The sequence below is a fragment of the Canis lupus genome, chromosome 5 (genome assembly GCF_048164855.1).
Source record: "Canis lupus baileyi chromosome 5, mCanLup2.hap1, whole genome shotgun sequence".
Classification (NCBI taxonomy): domain Eukaryota; kingdom Metazoa; phylum Chordata; class Mammalia; order Carnivora; family Canidae; genus Canis; species Canis lupus.
Genome location: NC_132842.1, coordinates 49,592,687 through 49,615,079, shown reverse-complemented (window position 1 = coordinate 49,615,079; position 22,393 = coordinate 49,592,687). Strand labels below are relative to the sequence as shown.

The window sequence follows — 22,393 nt, the reverse complement described above, 5'->3', positions numbered from 1 at the left end:
CCCCATTTCTCAGTGCACTGTGCCATGAGTAAAGAACACACTAGGCTGGAAGGAAAAGGCCATTTCAGCTATTGATTTCACTGCTAGACACAGGCCAAGATATGTGCCTTTCAATCCAAAAGAGAAATAAACCAAGCTGCCTTCATTTCCTAAATAGAGCTCTTGCTTAGTTTGTGATTAGCTCCAGATCTGTCAATAGACTTTCCTTCCCTGGCTGGCTGCCAATACATCCGTGAGGTCGGTGTACACGGTTATGAGCCACAATTTCCCTGTTGATCAAAAAGTTTTGCTTTTCTAGATTACTGATAAAATTGCAGAGATCAGTTAAAAAAAAAAAGAAAGAAAGAAAGAAAGAAAGAAAGAAAGAAAGAAAGAAAGAAAGAAAGAAAGAAAGAAAGAAAGAAAGAAAGAAAGGCGGGGCGGGGGGAGCCTCTGGGGCTAGCCTAGAGAGCACTGGGGAAATGACCTGCCCCTTCTGAAATGAGACACTGATCTTGCTTCAGGTTAAAGCTACTGAGAAATGTTGAACATCTGCACACTTGAAGATCTATTCACAGTCTCACCTCCAGCCATCCCAGCTCTAACCCCTGGCAATAAAAATCCCCAACTGGCAGACTTCTATTCACAAGGCCAATTTCCAAAATTCAAACCATGTGCCCAGGACCAGACGGATATAAATGTGCTAAGCCTCACTGGACTCCTCTACCTGTTCCAGCAGTTACTTCCATTCCATTTTTGCCCTATTGGGAAATTAAAGTGGCATGAAAATCAATACTTCATTTTGAAGGAAGAAAGGGCCGGATGACCAGACATCGATATATTCCTCCCTGGATTAGACAGTTCTTCAAAGCACACTTGACTAAATAAATTCCAATGGCCCAAATGAGTTGGATGCAGCCATTAGCTGGAACAAGGAGCAACTCTTGCTTGTTAAGACCTTTATGTAATTGGAGATTCTGTGTGTTAGAGTAAGAAAGAATTCAAGAGAAAATGTGGTCGATGCCTCTGTTTTGAGTCTTAGCCAAATAAAACTTCAGACCCTAAGAAGTCCCTCAGGCCAGGAATGTAGCTGCCCAGAACTAAACATGGAGAAATTCAGAATAAAAGCTACAGCCTTTTCAGGGTATTAGGGTTTTCACACAAGGGCTCTAAAGCTCTACTCAGGCAACAGCAGGAGCTGTGGGAAAAGTTTGAGTTTCCACGGCTAGATGGCTTGGTGTGTACACCACTTCACAGGACATCCGGTTCTGTGTAATTTGGATGTGACTGGGACAAAATGCATTTCTTCTTGAGGAGAGAAAGGTATTTTAAACTGCTGTCTCTATGTCATGGTCCTATGGAGGTACCAAGATCAAAGCTTCACATTTCAGCAAACAATTTTCTTTTCTCTCCCCGCCTTGCCAGCCGACGATGTACTACTGCTTCTCATCCTAAACCACACTAAATGAAAACTCTCTAAAGTCTGACATGTTTCTGTTTTTAAGTCCAGCCCAAACATGATAAAGCATTTTAAAGTAAAAATAAATACATAAAAAGAATAAAAGGTATTCTTGCCTCTTAGCCAACAGCTTACAAACCCAATGAGAAAAAGGAAGACAGTGCCTCCCTTTGTTTCTTCATTTTCAGTGGTGTGAGTTTAGACCTACTGGTATTAAGATCTACACACCTCTCAAAAACATGAGGGAGTGGGGGACGGAAAGGAGAAAGAAAAAAAAAAGAGGCTAAGAGGTGTGCCATAGCACTAATGGATTTTCAGAACTTAAAAAAGTTGATGAAGCCCACACCAGACTCAATATACCTTTTCCACAGCTCAGCCACAAAAACCTTTCTGGGTTAAAATAAAATTCACTAAAAAAAAAAAATAATAAAATTCACTTTTTGCGAATAAAAAGGCAAGCTAGTAATGGTTAAGAATTCTAGGGTAAAAACAAAACAGAACAAAAGAAACTACCACTGGAAATTTCTGGGACTCTGAGGTTCTCTTTGAAAACTCATCCTTATAATGGAGATGCCTGGCTGTCACCACTTTAACCATTACACCGGGACCAGAGAGACAACCAGGTATTACACGGCCTCTGGATGTGATGCCAGCGCAGGTATGCCACACTATCCATGGAGTCTCATTGCCAAATGTTAACCTGATCGAATTAAGAGGCAACAATTAAAACTTTGGACCCCAAATGACATTCTACTAGCTGACTGTTCAGGGTTCTTCAAAAAACCCAATGACAGGAAAAAAAGGACTATTCTAGATTTAAACATTTAACAGCCAAATGCAATGAATAAACATTCAATGGCTTCTGGACCATAAAACTAATGTGCAGCATTAAAAGACATCTTTGAGGGAATCAGAATTAGAATATGAATGTATGTATTATTGCATGAACCTTCTAACATATTGGTGGATACATAGAGAAACACCATTTTTAGTGATATTCTGGAGTGTGTGGGGCTGCAATGTCTAGAACTTAATTTTCATATGATTCAGCAAAAGTGTGTGTGTATATACTTGTTTGTATGTGTGTCTACAGAAGTATAGAGAATAGGTGTTAAACAATTTGGTGAATCCAGATAAAGGGCTGTTGGTCACTATACTATTCTCTCAATGCTTGTGTAGATTAAAATGTTTTTTATAAGTTGAAGGAAGAAAGTGTTTTTTTCTTTCATAACATGTACCTCATCTTCCTTTTATCACTTCTCCAACAACTTTTAAATTTCTATTTGTGGGACACCTGGGTGGCTTGGCAGTTAGAGTCTGCCTTCAGCCCAGGGCATGATCCTGGAGTCCTGGGATGGAGTCCTACATCGGGCTCCCTGCATGGAGCCTGCTTCTCCCTCTGCCTGTGTCTCTGCCTCTCTCTGTGTGTCTCATGAATAAATAAAATCTTTAAAAATATTTCTATTCATGTGGGATTTATGAGGTTTGTAGAAGTAGAGCAGAAGACCACTACCCCTAACAAGTGAGCCTTATATTTTAATTAATGGAAGGAGGGATTAGCTATGAGGCTGTCAAGCTCTAACATTTCTAAAATCTCACTTATCTTATGTATGTCAGAGTAATTTCAAGCAGCTCTGAGTCTGAAATCAGAGCATCCATGTTCCAGCATAGTGCCACTGACTTCTACACAGCTTCACCAAACTATGCTGTTCCAGGGTAATTTTTAAATACATATCAGATTCTACAAGTGCCAGCCTCATTCTCTGTATCATCTCCTTCCCCTGCACTCCTCCTGCTCCAGAACATGTTTCCATCAGAACCACTATTTTTTAATGTAACATGTTGGCCAATACGTGTTCCCACTGAATTATAAAATTTCATAAGATATAAGTACCCCATTCTAATCCAGAATTTAGACATAGTACAAACCCGGAACTTAAATACTCATCAAATAGAGGAATAGGTAAAATAAAGATCTATGGTGAAGATTTTCCAAAGGAAACAAACAATAAACGTTTGTGTTTAATAGGTAATGATATGGTTTCTCTAAAATGACTGGCAGGAGACAAACAAGGAGCCACTTTACAATAAAAACTTTAAAATGTTATCGCTGGCCACATGGTCCTCTGTTAGGGGAATGGGAGAAGTCTCTGGAACATAAGATAAATAGAAACACTGTATTTATGGAACAGAAATAATCATTACCTCCTACCAGGAGACAAAGTTCAACCAGAGGCCTGGAGGAATTAATCATTTGTCCAAAACTTAATATGTTGGCTATAAGGCTGCATTAATGAAAATAATTCTATAAACCAGAACTTGTATTTTATGTCTACTTGAGTACTTAAGATGTCAAGATACAGGATTTCTTTCTGAGCTATAATAAACATCTACTTAATGTTCCTTACTTAAGGAATATTGTTTCATGTTCCTACTTAAAGCCTATTTTAAACATTTCAGTATAAAAAAATGAACCAAACTCTTCCTGAGATAAGTTTTTTTACTGTTTCTGCAAGGTAGCTATTTTAGTAATATCTGCTATAACGCTATAATGAAATCTGTCGGGAACTGGAAAGATGAGTTATTTTACTATCACTGAAAAACTGGAGCACATTTGAGAATTTCTGGTAACGTTGGGAATAGTGCCCTAAATGAAAATAATTAAGTCAGCAGAAAGAAATCCTTCTTCTTCTTAGATCCATCTTGAGGACTGAATAAAAATGACAGAGTGAAGCAGCTTCTAGTCTTTAAAAGAGAAACTAAAGGAATAATTGCTAGGATTTGCTACACACACCACCACCTACCTACTAGGACAGAGCCCACACCCAGAATATGGGAGAAAGCACACGTCTCAAAATCCTTGGGTCAATTTTTACAAACTCATTTTTTGTGAAGCAGGAAAAATAATCAGACAAATCAAAGGTGAGTATCTTTGGAAAATTTAATTTGGACCATATTTTCTTTCTCTTGCTGAAAACACCAAGTATTTCCATACATTTTGGGTTCCACAGCTTACAAAGGGGCAGTGGGTTTCCTGCAGTTACATACTGTACCCAACTTTCTATAGAAAGATCAGACATTTTCCAACCTTGCTTTTGAGTATTTCCTTAAAAATGCTTTAAAGGTTCCTTACAATAAATGGCGAGTAAAACAAAGTAAGGCTTTAAGTTCTCCTTTTCCCCTTTTTTGGTACTGCGTGTTGGAGGAATAAGGAAGGAAGACTTGTCACATCAGTGTTGGTACCCTGGGGATTGCTGCTGGGTCCTCCGAGGGGCACCCCTAATACTGCGGCCCTGATGCCCCCTACAGTGAGGAGCCTGAGATTGGTAAGTGCAGAACGGCTTGGCATAGCCACGTCACAGCACAGGAGGGTCTGCGGGCTGCCTGGGTCTTCCCAGGGCTCACAGGGCTCCTGGCCTCAAGAGTCATAAAGGAAGCAGGACCAAATCACAACCAGAGGTCTCCCACCTGATACCGCAGTACCACAGGTTCCCTTCTGCAGGCCTTACGATATGCTTTTAAAGACTAAATGTAATAATTGAAAATAAAAACGAGAAAAAAAATCCCTTTACTAATTGTTTGTATCAAATTAGTAAAATGAAAATAAAAGCATTTGATAAAACACATTTTCTATGTCGGATGAAAGCAACTCCCTTGCAAGATAACCTCAGTAATATATGTCACTATTCATAAATTTTTTGCCTGGTAATACAGACTTCGTGAATTCCATCACCTGAATGGCTTTGTCATCTTTCAAACTTGCAGTTTCATTAGCTTAAAAAAGGGATAAAGCAGCCAAATTAATACTAATTCTGGTTGCAGAAAGATATCGCAGACATTAACCTTCATCTTCTCAAGTGTTAAGAGCACATGATTAAAAGGTAATCAAACAGTTCTTCTCTTAACAGAAAACTAAGCAGCTAGTGTCATCAAATCTATATCTAGTCAACACAGGGCCCCTCTGAAATATAAAATTAAATTCTTTTGAGGAATAGGTTTGTGATTTTAGTTGTGCGGGATTTACATTTATTCACTCGATTTTGTAGTAAAAACGCATGGTCTTCACTTCTTTGTAATACACAAGGGATTTCTTCATCGCCTCAGCAGGCTCTCACACAGAGGTGGCAGGCTGGGTTCCTCGGCTCGTTTCGGGAAGGGGAGGCAGCCGTAGCTCACATGCTCTCAGAAGCCCTGCAAAAACTCCTGCAGCTGGGTGACGATCTCTGTGTCCACGGTCTCCATGAGGGACTGGAAGCCTTGCTCTCCTAGGAGCTCCTGCTGTGCCTTAAGCTTCTCGTAGATAAACTGCTGCAGGGACACTGTGTGCACCGGGTCCTTCAGGGCCAGCTGTGGGACAGAGAGGAGCCACACTGGGTCAAAGAGGCAGAACAAGTCCCTCTCCCATGTGACTACACGGCTGTGTCATCTCCTCTGCGGCACCACCACTGCGCCCGCCTCCCTTCTTACAAGAGATCCTCAAGACGAAACAAAACAAGACAAATATGTCCTTCTCCTATCCCACTGGGATATGTGGAAACCAAAAGAAAAAAAATTAAAAGGAACCCAATATTCCACTTCCTAATCCTGCAACAGAAAACACTTCAGCCTCCTTTGTCTTTTCTGTGCATGTGGCACACACAGAGATACACAAGTAGTGCTGCTCTTTATTTTTTTTTAAGATTTATTTATTTATTCATGATAGACACACACACACACACACGGGGAGAGGGGGGCAAAGACACAGGAAGAGGGAGAAGCAGGCTCCATGCTGAGAGCCCAACGCAGGACTCGATCCCAGGACCCCAGGGTCACGCCCTGGGCCAAAGACAGGTGCTGAACCGCTGAGCCACCCAGGGACCCCCCTAGTGCTGCTCTTTAAACTTGCACAACAATTCTACTCCAACACAAAAATTCTACAAAATTCTGCTCCAACACATTTTAAGAATTCCAGATCTATGCCGTGACTTTTCGTTATAGGCATGATGAAATAAATAATCATGGTATAAATGCAATTCTAATATTGCCGAATAATCTCTCACAAGTGCCCTTCTCTACATCTCAGATTATTTCCTTACACCCATCTCTACTTTAGAAGAATTACTAAAGGACACAGATAATTTTGTGACTCCTGATACATATTATCAAACTGTTTTCTCTTGTACAAATTTAAAAGGTATGAGAGGTTTTAGATGGTGGCCTGTTTCTAACATGGGTATTAGCATTAATGAAATTCTTTACAATTTAAGAGGTGAAAACTAACACACCCTACTTCAAGTTGCACATTTCTCTCATTATCAGTAAAGGTGAACATCTGTAAGGCTTAAGTAAAGAACATGAGTTTGTGTGTGTGCCCAGTACAGCAGCATAGAAATTCTTCTCTTTCCTTACTGACGTTATTTTAATTTAGGTAGATGAACTGGTTGGATCCCATCTGTTTGAGAATATAAAGACATTTAAAAATAATGATCACAAATGGAAAATGCACTTGAGAGGCAGAGACAAAGGTGGCATGAACTTGAAATTAAACCCCTCAGGGGACCAACTCAGCTACATGATAAACCGTCACTGAAGGTGGACGGGAGGGCGGACGCCAAGAACAACTGTGAACACAAAGCCCTGCCTTCACAAGCCTGAAGACACCACTGTACAAACCACAAAAACCGAAGATAAACTTTTAAAAATATTTGCTCTCTTAGGCAAAATGCAGTAATGTTTGGTATTATTTTAGTTACAATGAAACAGATCTCTTGCTAAAGGGCATGTGTACTTTGTTGAAATATCATGAATTACTGTAACTAAAACCATCTGCACAATATGAGGGAAACAGAACTGACCTTGAAATTGGTGTTTGAACAAGTAACTCCAACTACTGAAATAAGCTCAGAAGAGTGGTTTAAATGCTGTTTCAATTTGCTACAAAAACTGCAAACAGTTAACTTATCAAATATCCACCTTTTAATTTTCAACAGGTTAATAAGGAGGAAAAGTATCACCATACTACAGCCCTACCACATACGGCATACACTATCGGTATAATATATTTTTTAAAGTATACTGGTCAGTCATGCAAGATTACAAAAGCATTAGTCTCTTCTGGAAGGAAAGCTGTGGAAAGCAGAAGGAAGAAAAAAAAACAAAGAATCTTCAAATGCACATCTTTAAAAAAAAAAAGTTTTTCTTAGCTGAAAATATCACATCAGCAAATAAATGTCTATTTTGGCTTGTGATAAGATATTCATTGATCATAGGTATTAATACTTTCTTTTGAGGAAATACATGAAATAGATTAGCTAAATGATTTTCTAGAGAAAAATCCATGCTGCCCATCAACTAAAACTCCAGATATAATTTTTCTGAATGTTCTAGCAAGTGCCATTGCTAGAATGAAAAGACACTGAAATCGCTAACAGTATTTTCAAAACTATCATTTTTAGAGCAATAATGCCCACATTACATAATAAACCCAATTATCTGATTTTATGTGAAAAAATGCAGAATGCTTACATGTCACCAGGTGGTACACTCCTGAGAAAATAATTAGTCTTATAATGTAGTAAGCAAATTATAATTAGATTTAATTCTGCTGTTGGGAAAACTATACTGCAAAGATAGATGTGATGCCAACTTCTAATTACAAAATAACAGAATAAAATATTTTACTCATTCTTCCAGCTAAGTACAACTAAAACATTATATATATATAACATATATATATAAACATATATAGCATATATATCATAACATATATATATGTTTTATATATATATACACACATATATATACATATATATAAAATACACAGGAAACTCTAAAAGGTGAAGAGAAGGCAGAGAGCATAGGGACCCAGTAGTGAAGGAAACCCACAATACTGAGCACCTTGGCTTTCTTCTCGCCTAGATATCATGAATTTGGGGCTGAAGAAGCCAGCAACCTGGATGTGCTAACAAGCACAGATGGAAAAACTCCAACACAGAGTCCACTCTCTACCCAAAGGCCCAGTAAAGGTACCACCACATGGGCAAGACAAAACTCTGAGATAGTAATTGGACTATGTCATTCGGCCAAACACCAAGACTAAATGAACTGTGGTCCCACCACCACTCATGCTGTTAAGAGGATGTGACCCACCCATTCCCCAGTCGAGTCTGTGGAGATGCTTGGGGAGCCTGGCCTTTTGCACACTCTCGGCAGTAACAAAGTGGCACACCCATGTCTGCCAGAGCAGTGTCAAAAGAAGGTGGCTAAAAACAGAAGGTTTGATAAGATTCAGAATCTAATCATACCAAAAAAATATACAGGTTTCAATTTTAAAAAATCACTCATAACCAAAAGTAGGTGTCAGAGGCAGGAGGGAAGTGGGTTTAATTATAATAGAGCAACCTAAGGGGTCTTTGTGGTGATGGAAACGTTCTGTATCTTGATTCTTATTAATGCCAATATTCTGGTTGTAACGCTAGTTTTCAGAATGTTCTCAGTGGGGGACATGGACATCAACACATCACAAACCAGAGGGCTCAGGAATCTGGCAACCCCAAATACCAAGAAAACACTAGGAATGAGGGAATTAATTTCCTGAAGGCAAAGGACTAAAACAGTTTGGTACCTACAGGCCCAAATTGAAACAAATCAATCACCAGAGAATCTTATAAAATCAGAAACTGTTTATTCTTCTTTTCCACACATTTCTAATAAGTGTGATTATCTTTGCTCAGGTGCAGGTTTGCTCAGATGCACAAATGAGAAGAGTTAAAAAAAAAAAAAAAAAAAAAAACCTTGGACAGAAAAAACAAAGCCAGTAGTATTGAGACTCCATTAACAACAAGAAATATTAGGAATAATGGGAAGGGACAGAAAACTATTGAAAATGGACCCAGACTAGATGCTAAGTGTGCTACTCTGGATTGCATCCTACAACTAAGGGCATTAGTGAAAAAGTGGTGATAGCTGAAGAAAGCCTGCAGCTTAGTTAACAGTAATACACCAGTGCTGGTTTCTGAATTTTGACAAATGTGCCCTGGTGACATAAGATGCTGACATGAGGGAAAACTGGCACATGAGGAGAGCTGTGTACTGTCTCTGCTACTTTCCTGTAAACCCAAAACCATTCCAAAATAGAAAGGGTGTCCATCTTTATGCCAGTACCATACTGTTTTAATTACTATGGCTTTGGGATAGATTTTGAAATCAGAAAGTGTGATGCATCCCAAGCTCTGTTCTTTTTCAAGATTGTTTTGGCGAATCAAAATCTTTCACGGTTCCTATGAATTTTAGCATTGTGTTTATCTATTTTTCTAAGAAACACCACTGGAATTTCGAGAAGGATTGCACTGAATCTGAAGACTGCCTTGGGTAGTATGGACATCTTAATATTAAGTCTTCCAACCCATAAATACAAACATCTATTTGCTTGTGTTCTCTTTAATTTCTTTCATCAATGCTTTATAGTTTTCAGTGTGCAAGTCTTTCACTTCCTTAAATTTATGCTGAAGTCTTTTATTCTTCTTGATGTTATCGTAAGTGGAATTTGTTTTCTTAATTTTTTTTTAGATTGTTCATTTAGTACATAAAATACAACTGATTTTTGTATATTGACTTTGTATCCTGAAACTTTACTGAATTTATTAGCTCCAGGAGTTTTAAAAAATAGGTGTTTAGTGTTTTCTATATATGAGATCATGTCATCTGCAAAAAGGGACAATTTTACTTCTACCTTTGCAATTTGCACACTTTTCATTTCTTTTTCTCACCTAATTGCTCTAAGATTTCAGGTACTATGGAGGATATACAGAGTAACTGATAGGAAAGAAAGTCCACAATACTACGTAGTCAAGTGAACTTCACAAGGGTACCAAAAGTAAACAATGACCAAAGGATTGAGAAAATTGGATATCCAAATGAAAAATAAGGAAATCCCTATCTTCACCACATACAAAAACCAATTCAAAATGAGTGAGACTTAAACATAAGGTTCCTAAGAAGAAAAAAGGGGAAAAGCTTCGTGCCATTGGCCTTAGCAAAGGTTTCACAGATATGGCAACAAAAGGAAAATTGGCAGGGGAGACAATAAATCAAATTTGTAAGTTATTTAAAGAAGCTAAATAAGTGCATCCCTCTGAGGTCATTTGGTGTGGTGACAACCAGCACTAGACACTTCATTCAACTTATGCAAGTGTTCAGTTTCAGAACACTAAGCAGCAAGCCTGGTAAGTTCATTTTTGAAATGAGAAAAAAAAAAATGAGGTTCCTAGGCTTTGAGTGACATTCAAGGTAGATTTTTTTTCTCAAGTTAATGACGTCAGTACAACCAGAACATAGACTTCAAATTCCTGGTTTTGTTCTCTTTCCATTACTTCCATATGCCTAACCCCTACTCTCATCCTCCAAGGAAGTAGATGATCATTTAAGAAATACTTTCACTAAAATGGTTAAGACAAAATTAGAAACCTTATAATAGGTTTCTGTTATTAGAAGATAATTACCCAGAAATCCTGACTCCAGGGCAATGCCAAATAAATTAAGAGCTAATAACCCAACTCACTTCAAAAGTCCATACACTGGATTTTAATAAGTAGTGTGGTAACCCTTGACTTTGAAATTATTACTTGAAGAAAGAATGGTTCTAGTTAAACTGTTGACCAGGTTCCTCTGTTGGTAATTATAGTCTTCTGACATTTGCTTCGACCCACAAGGTGGTTAGTCTTTAAAGTTGGTATAAGATTTTAGCTCCTATGGTGCCACTTACCAGGATGTACATTTCTTGTTTTTTGAGATTTTGAGTCCTTAAAACTAAAAAATATTTCACTGCATCATTCAGCAATTCCACCCAGCAGGAATTCATAAAGCTGAATCCTTTATTTTTCTTAGGTTACATATCGTATCACTGTCCACTTTATAAGCCTCCATATACCCACGATAATTTTTCAGGAATTAATTTCTGTAAAGTCATTTTTGTTGGAATTTTGCCAAAGAGGAAAGGTTTCCTTAGAAAAACATAGAATATTTTTTTTTAAGAATAGTGACACACGTTCCACGAGGCCTGGTAGATTATGTATAACACACTAGGCAACAAACCAAAACCTTAAAAGACAATTTGCCTACAACAATGTATTTAACCATGTGGTCTTCAAAACTTCCTTAGCTTGATCTTTGGTTTAAAATGCCCTTTTCTGGGATGCCTGGGTGGCTCAGTGGTTGAGCGTCTGCCTTTGGCTCCAGGCGTGATCCCAGAGTCCAGGGATCAAGTCCCACATTGGGCTCCCCGCAGGGAGCCTGCTTCTCCCTCTGCCTGTGTCTCTGCCTCTCTCTCTGTGTCTCTCATGAATAAACAAAACATTAAGAAATAAAATTAAATATGTATGGGTAGTAGATTCAATAAAACACATGATAATTCAAAATAAAAACTCTTAAACTAGTAATTCTAAGCCCTATAAACTTAATTCCTATATACAACCACCTATTTCTACAAACTCTTCAGGGCTTCCTTTCTCCTTTGGTTTCAATGAGACATTTTTGAGGCCTTTTTGCTTCACTGTATGCAAATCAGGCAGTATAAGTGTCTTTTGTTTGTTTGACCGCCTTCACCAATCAAAAGTTTGATGCCTTTTTGATTCTAGTTTTGACTATAATTCCAAAGGATTCCCCACATTGCAAGGTAAATAAAATACAAATCTGTAAGGAACCTTTATTTTTGCATGCTTTTTCTAACTGGTGATCGCTAGTAAGTATCAGCAACACACACGTTTATCATTTAACTGGTTACCTTGTTAAACCCTCCTCATTTGATTTGATTTTCCTGAACTTTTCTGACTTAAACATTCATTTAAATGACTAATGACTTATCTCTTCTTTGCCAATTCTTATACGCATGCTCACTCAAATGCACTCTTGCTCTCTTTTCTTATCACGTTGGCTAGAAATTCTGACAGACTATCACCAAAATTTCTTACTCTTCTTCCTGGATATACAGATAGACCACATCTCCCAGTCAATGGAATGTGAGCAAAAAAGGTGTCATAACCCAGCCTAACTCTTAAACTACTCCTATTCATTCTTTTTTTTCTGAATTTTCCAACTAGACAGAAGCCAAGATGGCAGCAGCATCCTCAATACTTTCTAGATCATCCCTAAATGATTCTGGATTACACATCCACTTATAATCCTCTCCTTTTTTGTTTTTCCTGAGTGAAAAAAAAAAAAAAAAGAAAACATTTAGGTTGAGATTCCAAGGGTCTTTTCTAGAAGATGCATTCTCTTGCATTTAGGTCATTCTCAACAGAGGTATGTTTGTGTTTAGATTCAAACAGCTATTTACAAAATCATGTTAAAGTCTTATTATTCTATTCCTATCTCATTAACAAATTTTACCAGGAATAGTGAATTTAATGTTGGATTAAATTTGCTAATAATCACTTACTGTTTTTCACCTATTTTCATAAATTAAAAAACTTATTACTAGCTGTTTTCTGTTTTACTCTCTTCCTTTTTTTAATTTTTAAAAATTTTTTTTATTTATTTATGACAGTCACACACAGAAAGAGAGAGTGGGGGGGCAGAGACACAGGCAGAGGGAGAAGCAGGCTCCATGCACTGGGAGCCCAACGTGGGACTCGATCCTGGGTCTCCAGGATCGTGCCCTGGGCCAAAGGCAGGCGCCAAACCGCTGCGCCACCCAGGGATCCCTCTCTTCCTGAAAGTTGTCATAGTTTTCTGGGTTCAATCTTTTCTTAAAACTTGATAGTACAAAAAGAAGAAAAAAGGAATGAAGGAAAAATGGGGAGAAAAGGGAAAAAAGGGAGAGGAAAGAAGGAAGACAAGTTGCTGTTAGAAGGATATCATTATAAAATTAAACGCATTAAATTGTTTTTTTTTTCCCATTGATAGTACTTGCCAATAAAAATCACTTACAAAATGACCAAATAAGAAACCTCACTAAGGCAGGGAGCCTGATGCAGAACTTGATCCCAGGACCCTGGGATCATGACCTGAGCCAAAGGCAGACATTTAACCAACTGAGCCACCCCGCTGTCCCTGAAATGAGCTCTGAGTTAATTAATTTTCATTTTTTCTTGTTTGATAATAAAATTACTTAAGGCTATGAATAATTTAGTTGTATCCAGATGTTTTTAAGTGTAATAATCTTACTGTGCTATGTTACCTGTTCAAAATTGCAGGCTTCCTCTTTAAGATACTGTTTTAAAAACTTTTTGTGACCTGCAATTTTTCTCAACTTTTGTTTAATTTCTGGTTTTACGTCACTGTAGTCAGAAAATATGATCTGGAGCAGCCCAGGTGGCTCAGCAGTTCAGCGCCGCCTTCAGCCCAGGGCCTTATCCTGGAGACCCAGGATCGAGTCCCATGTCAGGCCCCCTGCATGGAGCCTGCCTCTTCCTCTGCCTTTGTCTCTGCCTCTCTCTCTCTCTCTCTTTCTGTGTCTCTCATGAATAAATAAAATCTTTAAAAAAAACAAAACAAAAAAAAAAAAGAAAAGAAAATATGATCTGTACTATTTCTACTCTGAGAAATTTGGTTTCCTTTGAGAGCCTAGAATATGCTCAGTTTTTACACACATTTCATGAACATTTAAAAAATGTATGTTCTATTTATAGGATAGAATTTTTATTTACAGGCACTAAATTAAATTTACTGATATACTGGTTCAGTTCTGTCACCACATACCCTGTAGGAGACCATCTCAGGTTCAACTAAACATGTAAGATCCCAAGATCACCATAAGCTTTCTTAGTATCAGTTTACTTAAAAGGCCATAGGGATGATAAGAGATCACAAAATGGTAATGTCAAAGGGGAATATGATAAATTTTGCAGCAATAACAACGTTGTGATCATAGTTGCATTTTTAGAATCCTATAAATTACAGTAGTAAATTAAGGATGATCAAATACAGAGTTATCTCTGATACTAAAAAAATCAATTCTAATACATCACTAAATTAACAATTGAAAGATGTTCCCCTTTCATTCATGTTGTTATCAAAGCCAAATGACTACATAACATACATAATAAAGTATAACAAAATATTCAGGGGTATGCAACCAGTGTTCCTAAATTAGGAAGCAACAGCCTACTAGAAAGATCTAAACATGTTACTGCTCAATAGTGCCTTTGATTCTACTACTTCCTTTCCAGAAATATCAATTCTCATGTTTTGTCCATTCTGTGAGAGAATATACTATAAAACCAAACATGTGCTATAATACATTGATCCAATTATATGTAGTTTCCAAGTGATACAGAAAATGGAAAAAGGATAAAGACAAACAGGAAAAATGAGATGAGATTTTTTTTTAAGGTTTTATTTATTTATTCATGAGAGACATAGAGAGAGGCAGAGACATAGGCAGAGGGAGAAGCAGGCTTGCTTCAGGGAGCCCGATGCAGGACTCAATCACAGAACTCCGGGATCATGCCCTGAGCTGAAGGCAGACATGCGCTGTGAGATGAAATTTCTATTCACAATTTAAATGTCATCTTTGGATTAAGTTTTCTGAGTATCACTTATTTCTGGGATAGAGAAATGAATATCACAAGTGTAAGCTGCCCTATTATAGGAAACACCTGCTCCGTTACATCTTCCTACTGCTTCTTACTGCTCCAACTGCCTCTATAGTTCCAAGAAGATCACCAAGCACATTTTATGAGAATCTCAAGGTTTTTGATAAAAAGCTTTATAAGGTTAAGCTATCAGATGAAAGGTTAAAAAGTGCTATAAATAGGAAATGCTGAAGGGAACTTACAAAAGCAAGAAAATTTAGTGAGTCAGTGCTCTCAATCTATTTCAAAAGCTGGGATTATCATTTCATCAAACTGTAAATTATCAATAATTTATTAAAATGACAATATGATGAGGATGAATAGGGGAACAAAAACTTTCTATTGTGACCATCTGCTGATACAGCAAAATCATTGAAGAAACTGCAGTTATTTTAAGACCTGCATTAACTTACTATTTCTGGGAAGGGAAATACTGTTCTATGGCTCCTTAACCTAAATTTGCTGAAGTACTTGACATGATCTCATGCATGATTTAAACTAGATAATGTAGGGGCACCTGGGTGACTCGGTTGAGCGAGCAACTCTTGATTTTGGTTCAGGTCATGATCTCAGGGTCATGAGACTGAGCCCTGCCTCAGAGCTCACATGGGCATGGAGCCTCCTTGGGATTCTCTCTCTCCTTTCCCTCTGTACCTGTTCTCACTCCCAGTCTCTGATCCTGTGTGCATGCAATCTCTCTCAAAACGAAACAAAAATAAAACAAAAACTCCCCAACAACCATTTATAACATGCATCTATAGCTGTTCAATTAAAAAAAAAAATTATGGGACTGCATCAAGATAAAACACTTCTGCATGGGGAAGGAAACAATCAACAAAACTAAAACGCTACTTGTAGAATGGGAGAAGATATTTGCAAATGACGTATCTGATAAAGGGTTAGTACCTAAAAAGTATAAAGAGCTTATCAAACTCAACACCCAAAAAGCGGGATCCCTGGGTGGCGCAGCGGTTTGGCGCCTGCCTTTGGCCCAGGGCGCGATCCTGGAGACCCGGGATCGAATCCCACATCAGGCTCCCGGTGCATGGAGCCTGCTTCTCCCTCTGCCTGTGTCTCTGCCTCTCTCTCTCTCTGTGACTATCATTTAAAAAAAATAATAAATAAATAAATAAATAAATAAATAAATAAATAAATAAATAAAACACCCAAAAAGCAAATAATCCAGTTAAGAAATGGGCAGAAGACATGAAGAGACGTTTTTCCAAAGAAGACATAGATGGCTAACAGAAACATGAAAAGATGCTCACAATCACTCATCATCAGGGAACTACAAATCAAAACCACGATGATACAACCTCACATGGGTCAGAATGGCTATAATTAACAACCCAGGAAACAACAGATGTTGGCAAGGATGTGGAGAAAAGGGAACCCTCTTACACTGTTGGTGAGAATGCAAGCTGGTACCACTGCTCTGGAAAACAGTATGGAGATTTCTCTTTCTCTTTTTGTTTTTTTAGTATGGAGATTTCTCAAAAAGTTAAAAATAGAACTATCCTATGACCTAGTAATTGCACTACTAGGTATTTGTATTTACCTAAAGGATACAAAAACACTGATTCAAAGGGACATGTGCACTCTGATATTTATAGCAGGATTATCAACAACAGATAAATTATGGAAAAATCCCAAATGTCCATCAACTGATGAATGGATAAAGAAGATGTAATATATATATATATACACACACACACACACACACACACACAATGGGCTATCACTCAGCCACTAAAATGAATGAAATCTTGCCACTTGCAACAATGTGAATAGAGCTAGAGTATATTATGCTTAGGAAGTAAGTCAGGGAAAGACAAACACTATGATTTCACTCATATGTGGAATTTAAGAAGGAAAACAGATGAATACAGGGGAAGGGAAGGAAAAATAAAGTAAGATGAACATTGAGAGGGAGGCAAACCACAAGAGATGCTAAACTCTAGGATACTAACTGAGGGTTGCTGGAGGGGAGGTAGGTGGAGATGGGCTAGATGGGTGGCTATTAAGTAGGGCACTTGTGTTGACCACTGGTGTTATATTTGAGTCACTAAATTCTACTCCTGAAACAAGTATTACACTATATGTTAACTAACTAGAATTTAAATAAAAATTTGAAAAAAAAAAAAAAAGTTTTGCGGAATTGGACCACACAGATGACAGCCTCTCAGGGATGATGAAAGGTAAAGACCAACAGAGAAGCTTCATGGTTAACAATTCTAAAGTTTGCAGAAGTGTACAAGGAAACAAAGGAGAAAGCCTATAGTAAAATAATGAATCCTATTATAAAACTGCCATTTTCCTAAGAGAATATTACATAATTTATCCATAAAGTATGCTAAGGAATTATGATTCAATCATCTACACAGGTAACTTTAGTTTGAAGGAAAGAGAAGTAACAGCTGTTGGCAAACAGCATCTCTTCTACCCATGAAATGTTGATGTGACTATGAAAATGTGAACATAATATTTCTGGAATTGGGGATTTATACAAAATTCATATTCAAATGGTATCTGGAGATTTAAGGTCCATTGTCATGTATGCGGTCATAGCAGAAGAAAAGGTTAGCAGAAGAATAGCAGAAGATGAGACCATACAGTCATTTTTCCTAGAGCACAAATCTGACCAGGTCACCCCTGTGGTGACAATATATTGAAGTATCACTGACACATGTTACATTAGTTTCAAGTGTACAACAAAGTGATTTGCCAACTCTCTATGTTATGCTATGCTCATGAGTATAGCTGCGGTCTGCCACCATATAATACTACTTCAGTATCCCTGAATATTTTCCCCATGCTTACCTTTCATCCCCATGACTTTCATTCCATACCAGGCAGCCTGTATATCCCCTTCCCCTTCACCTAATTTTCCCATTCCCCCAACCTCTTCCGTGTAGCAACCATCAGTTTGTCCTGTTTATGGGTCTGTTTCTGCTTTTGGTTTATCATCTATTTAGTTTTTTAGAATCCACAGATGAGTAAAATCATATGGTTACTTTACTTAACATTATACCCCAAGGTCCATCCATGCTGTTGCAAATGGAAAGATCTCATTCTTTTTTGTAGCTGAGTTAATATTCCATTGCACATTCAACGTGGATGGAACTGGAGGGTATTATGCTGAGTGAAGTAAGTCAATTGGAGAAGGACAAACATTATATGTTCTCATTCATTTGGGGAATATAAATAATAGTGAAAGGGAATATAAGGGAAGGGAGAAGAAATGTGTGGGAAATATCAGAAAGGGAGACAGAACATAAAGACTCCTAACCTGGGAAACGAACTAGGGGTGGTGGAAGGGGAGGAGGGCGGGGGGTGGGGGTGAATGGGTGATGGGCATTGAGGGGGGCACTTGACAGGATGAGCACTGGGTGTTATTCTGTATGTTGGTAAATTGAACACCAATAAAAAATAAATTTATTAAAAAAATTCCATTGTACATACATACACATCTTTATCAATTCATCTATTGATGGACATTTGGGTTGTTTCCATATCGTGTCTATTGTACATAATGCTGCAGTAAAAGGAGAGGTGCACATATCTTTCTGATTTAAAATTAATGTTTTCATTATGGAACTAATGGATCACATGCTATTTCTAGTTTAATTTTTTGAGGAACCTCCATACTGTTTTTCCACAGTGACTGCGCCAATTTACATTCTCACCAACAGTGTGGAAAGTTTTCTTTTTCTATACCATGTTCACCAACATTTGTTATCTCTTTTCATTCTAGTCATTCTGATAGCTGTGAGTGACTTCTCATTGTGGTTTTGCTTTGATGACAACTTTCTGATGGCTCCTTATTCCTACCAAACAAAATCCAAATTTCTAGCTTTCTACAGCTGCCATAACTACCACAAATTTATTACCACAGTTCTATAGATTAGTAGGAGTCCAGAACAGTCTCACTGGACTAAAGTCAAGGTGTGTCAGCAGGGCTGCATTCCCTGCCAAAGGCTCTAGGGGAGAACCTGTTTTTTGCCATTTCCAATAAATAGAGGCTATCTTCCTCTGTCTTCAAAGCAACAGCACATTGAGTCTTTCTGACATTGCATCACTTTGACCCTCTCTTCCACCTTTTTTTTTTTTTTTAAGATTCTATTTATTTATTCATGAGAGAGAGAGAGACTGGGGCAGAGACACAGGCAGAAGGAGAAGCAGGCTCCATACAGGGAGCCTAACATGGGACTCCATCCCGGGTCTCCAGGATCACGCCCTGGGCTGAAGGCGGTGCTAAACCATTGAGCCCCCCGGGGCTGCCCTCTCTTCCACTTTTAAACACTCTCACGATTACCTGGATCATCCCCCTTACACTCAATCATTGGATGAGCAACCTTAATTCCACTTTGCAATGTAACTAAACTTATCTGTAGGGGACACAGCATATTCATAGGACCCAGGGATTAGGACATGGACTTCTTTGGGAGATGAAAGGGATTATTTTTCCTACCACATTTATCATATGGCATACCACCAGGTCCTATACAACCCAACTGTTATTTGGCACACAGTAGGCAACGAAATAAATGTTTCTGAAGTAATGTTCCTCTCACTACCCAATATTCATTGAAATAAAATAAATTATTTGTTCTGAGTACCGGAGGTTGTTTAGCAGCACCCTTGGCTCCTACCCATTGAATCAGAGTAGTACTTCTCAGCCATGTGACAATAAAAAGTGTCTTTAGACAAGGCTGTAAGTGCCCTTGGGGGTGGAGGAACAACACTCAGTTGAGAACCCCTATTAAACATGGACCTATTGTTTGCATCAGAAGGAAATGTAGCTCCACTTAACTCACACAAGGACATAAAAGTCATTTTTATTATAATGGGTTAAGAAACTCATTAGTTTCTTCAATGCATTTTCTTGCAGCTCAGAAAAAAAGTGGAGGGGAAGAAATTAAGTTTAAGAGTTTAAGTTGAAACAAAGTCACAACACCTGGACAGTTTCTGTAACAAAATCTCTCCCTTTTTACATCAATTTTATTTTAAAGTGCTTTATTTCAAGGGCACAGCTCCCAAAAAATCATATGACTCATTAATATGATATTCACATACATTATCACACATGAGATATAAATATAAAATTGTGCGGAGCACTATTAAAGTCTGTCACAGATCATTTCACCTTGCTCTTCAGGTTCATATAAAAATGAATTAAAATGGCTAGGATATAATGACAGCCAAACCATTTAATAAGTAAATTCCTTAGTTTAATAAATTCCCTTTCAGCAGAAGTAATTTTTATTTTTTAACATATCACTAGATACAGGAGAATTAAACTATTTTTAGGTGGTTTTAAATTAATGTAAAGGGACATGTTCTTTCCTCTGTTTGCTTCATATGACCCTGAATCGTGGTTTTGCACCTTAGCTTTTGATATAAGCCGTCTTTATCTCAGTTAGGCTGAGACCATAAAATTGAAACAATTGCTTTCAATACGCTGTTTGAAAGAACAAGCTGGAGTGTTATTAGATTGATCTACAAAATACCCTTTTGAAAGGAAAATAAACCTGGAATTCTTAGCATTAAAATAGCCAAAATCTTATGCCTCTGATTTTCAAACAATACTATCTTTGGTGTTTTTCAATTAGCATTTCTCTCTCTCTCTTTTTAAGATTTTACTTAATAGAGAGAGAGAGAGAACATGCAGTGGGGAGGACGAGAAGGAAAAAGAGAAGCCGACTCCTCACTGAGCAGGGAGCCTGATGCAGGACTTGATCCCAGGACCTAGGGATCTTGACCTGACCCAAAGCCAGACACTTAACTGAGTCACCCAGGTGCCCAGCATTATTCTCACTTTCAAATGAGATTTTTAAACAATTCTCTAGTTAAGTGTTCAGTTTATCTTAAAAATTACACAATGACAAATCTGCAAGTAAAATAACCTCAGAAATATCATTAATGAGTATTAAAATACACTTTAGGCTACAGTAATTAAAATAGGCTGGTCAATGTACTATAATGTGGAGTTCTGAAATAAATCTGGGCAAACCTGGCAGTGCGGTATCGGATAAAGGCAGCACTTCAAAACAACAGAAAAAGACAGGCTTCTGATTAGTTCTGTGAAAGAGGCTAGCCATATCTAAAACAAGCTGACACTCTACTTCACTCCTGTAGCAAAAAACAAATTCCATTTGGATTAAAACATTTAAATGAAACAAAAAGACCTGTAAAAACAAAAGAAATTGGGATCTTGAGTGTGGGGCAGCCATTCCCTGCACACCATAAAGCACCAGCTCGGAAAACTCACTGACCTAACAGAGACCTCTCCAAGAGCAGTGCAGGTCTGGACTGATCACACCCCAGAAGCTAACTGTTCATCTTTCAAAAGAGGAGTCTGACGAATGGGGGTGCAGGTGAGGAAACCCCCTGAGAGCAATAAGAGCACATCTGTGAAAGGAAGCAGAAACCACAATCTGCAAGGCTGTACTAGGACTCAGAAAACAAACTACCCTCAATTGTGATACACAAGACAAGCGATCTAAACCCATACTCTTTAAACAGCTCATTTAGATCCATGTGTTCCAAGAGAGGACAACTGAGGAGCTGATCCAGTGGTACTGCAAGGTCTTGTGTGTTAAAATTAAGACCAGTTACTGTCTTTTTACAAATTCTGATGGTTTACAAATTCTGATCAACCCCTGACAAGATCATTCTGTGACTAACTCTAGCACTCTAAATCTGATAAAACCTCTCCATGATTTACCCACTGGGACATGACCCACAGTTCCACAAAGTGTGCACTTTCCTTTGCAATGAAAAGCTCATCAATTTAATTTTGTCTTGGTTTAAAAAACAAAAAGCAAAAAACAAACTGAATGAAACACGGATGAAGAATTAAGAGCTCATTTCTGTATCTATGAAGAGCATGTTCAGGTTTTTTATTACTAAGGAACTACTCTGAACTAGGTGGCAGAGAATAATAACTATTTTTTAATATTAATGAATTCTGTGGAGTTAAGTAAGGAAGGATGGTCTCTGCTCCATGATCTATGGAGGAGAGTGACACTATCTTGGGGAATTATCTGCAGGGTCACTCATGTTATCTAGGGTGAATGGTGGCTGTTGTTTGGGACCTCAGCTGGGGAATAAGACCTACATTCTCCTCATGGACACATGGTACCCAGGTTCCAAGAACAAGTCTCCATAGGGAACAAGGTGGAAGCTCCATCTTATGATCTGACTCAGCAGTCATAAAGCATCATCAAGACTGACCAATTTCAAGGGCAAGAAATACAGGCCTAACTTCTGAATGAAAAAGAGTGTCAAAGTCACATTGTAAGAACAGGATGTGGAATGGAAGGTGTTGTTATGGCCATTCTTGGAAAATACAATGTATCAGAGAACTCTTATTTTAGAGCAAAAGCAGGGGCACCTGGGTGGC

At 38.0% G+C, this 22,393-nt stretch overlaps 1 protein-coding gene across 2 annotated transcripts in view; it reads right to left on the bottom strand.

Annotated features, from left to right (window-relative positions):
• Positions 1–4,365: 4,365 nt before the first annotated feature.
• The window catches only part of IPO11 (importin 11), a 200,910-nt gene continuing 182,882 nt past the window's right edge, over positions 4,366–22,393 (bottom strand). The window contains exon 30 of one of the 2 annotated variants that reach the window (XM_072826605.1): positions 4,366–5,785. In XM_072826605.1, the coding sequence (XP_072682706.1) occupies positions 5,621–5,785 (165 nt within the window). In that variant the 3' untranslated portion in view covers positions 4,366–5,620. The remainder of the gene's footprint in view (positions 5,786–22,393) is intronic. The other variant, XR_012031275.1, reaches the window with a different exon arrangement.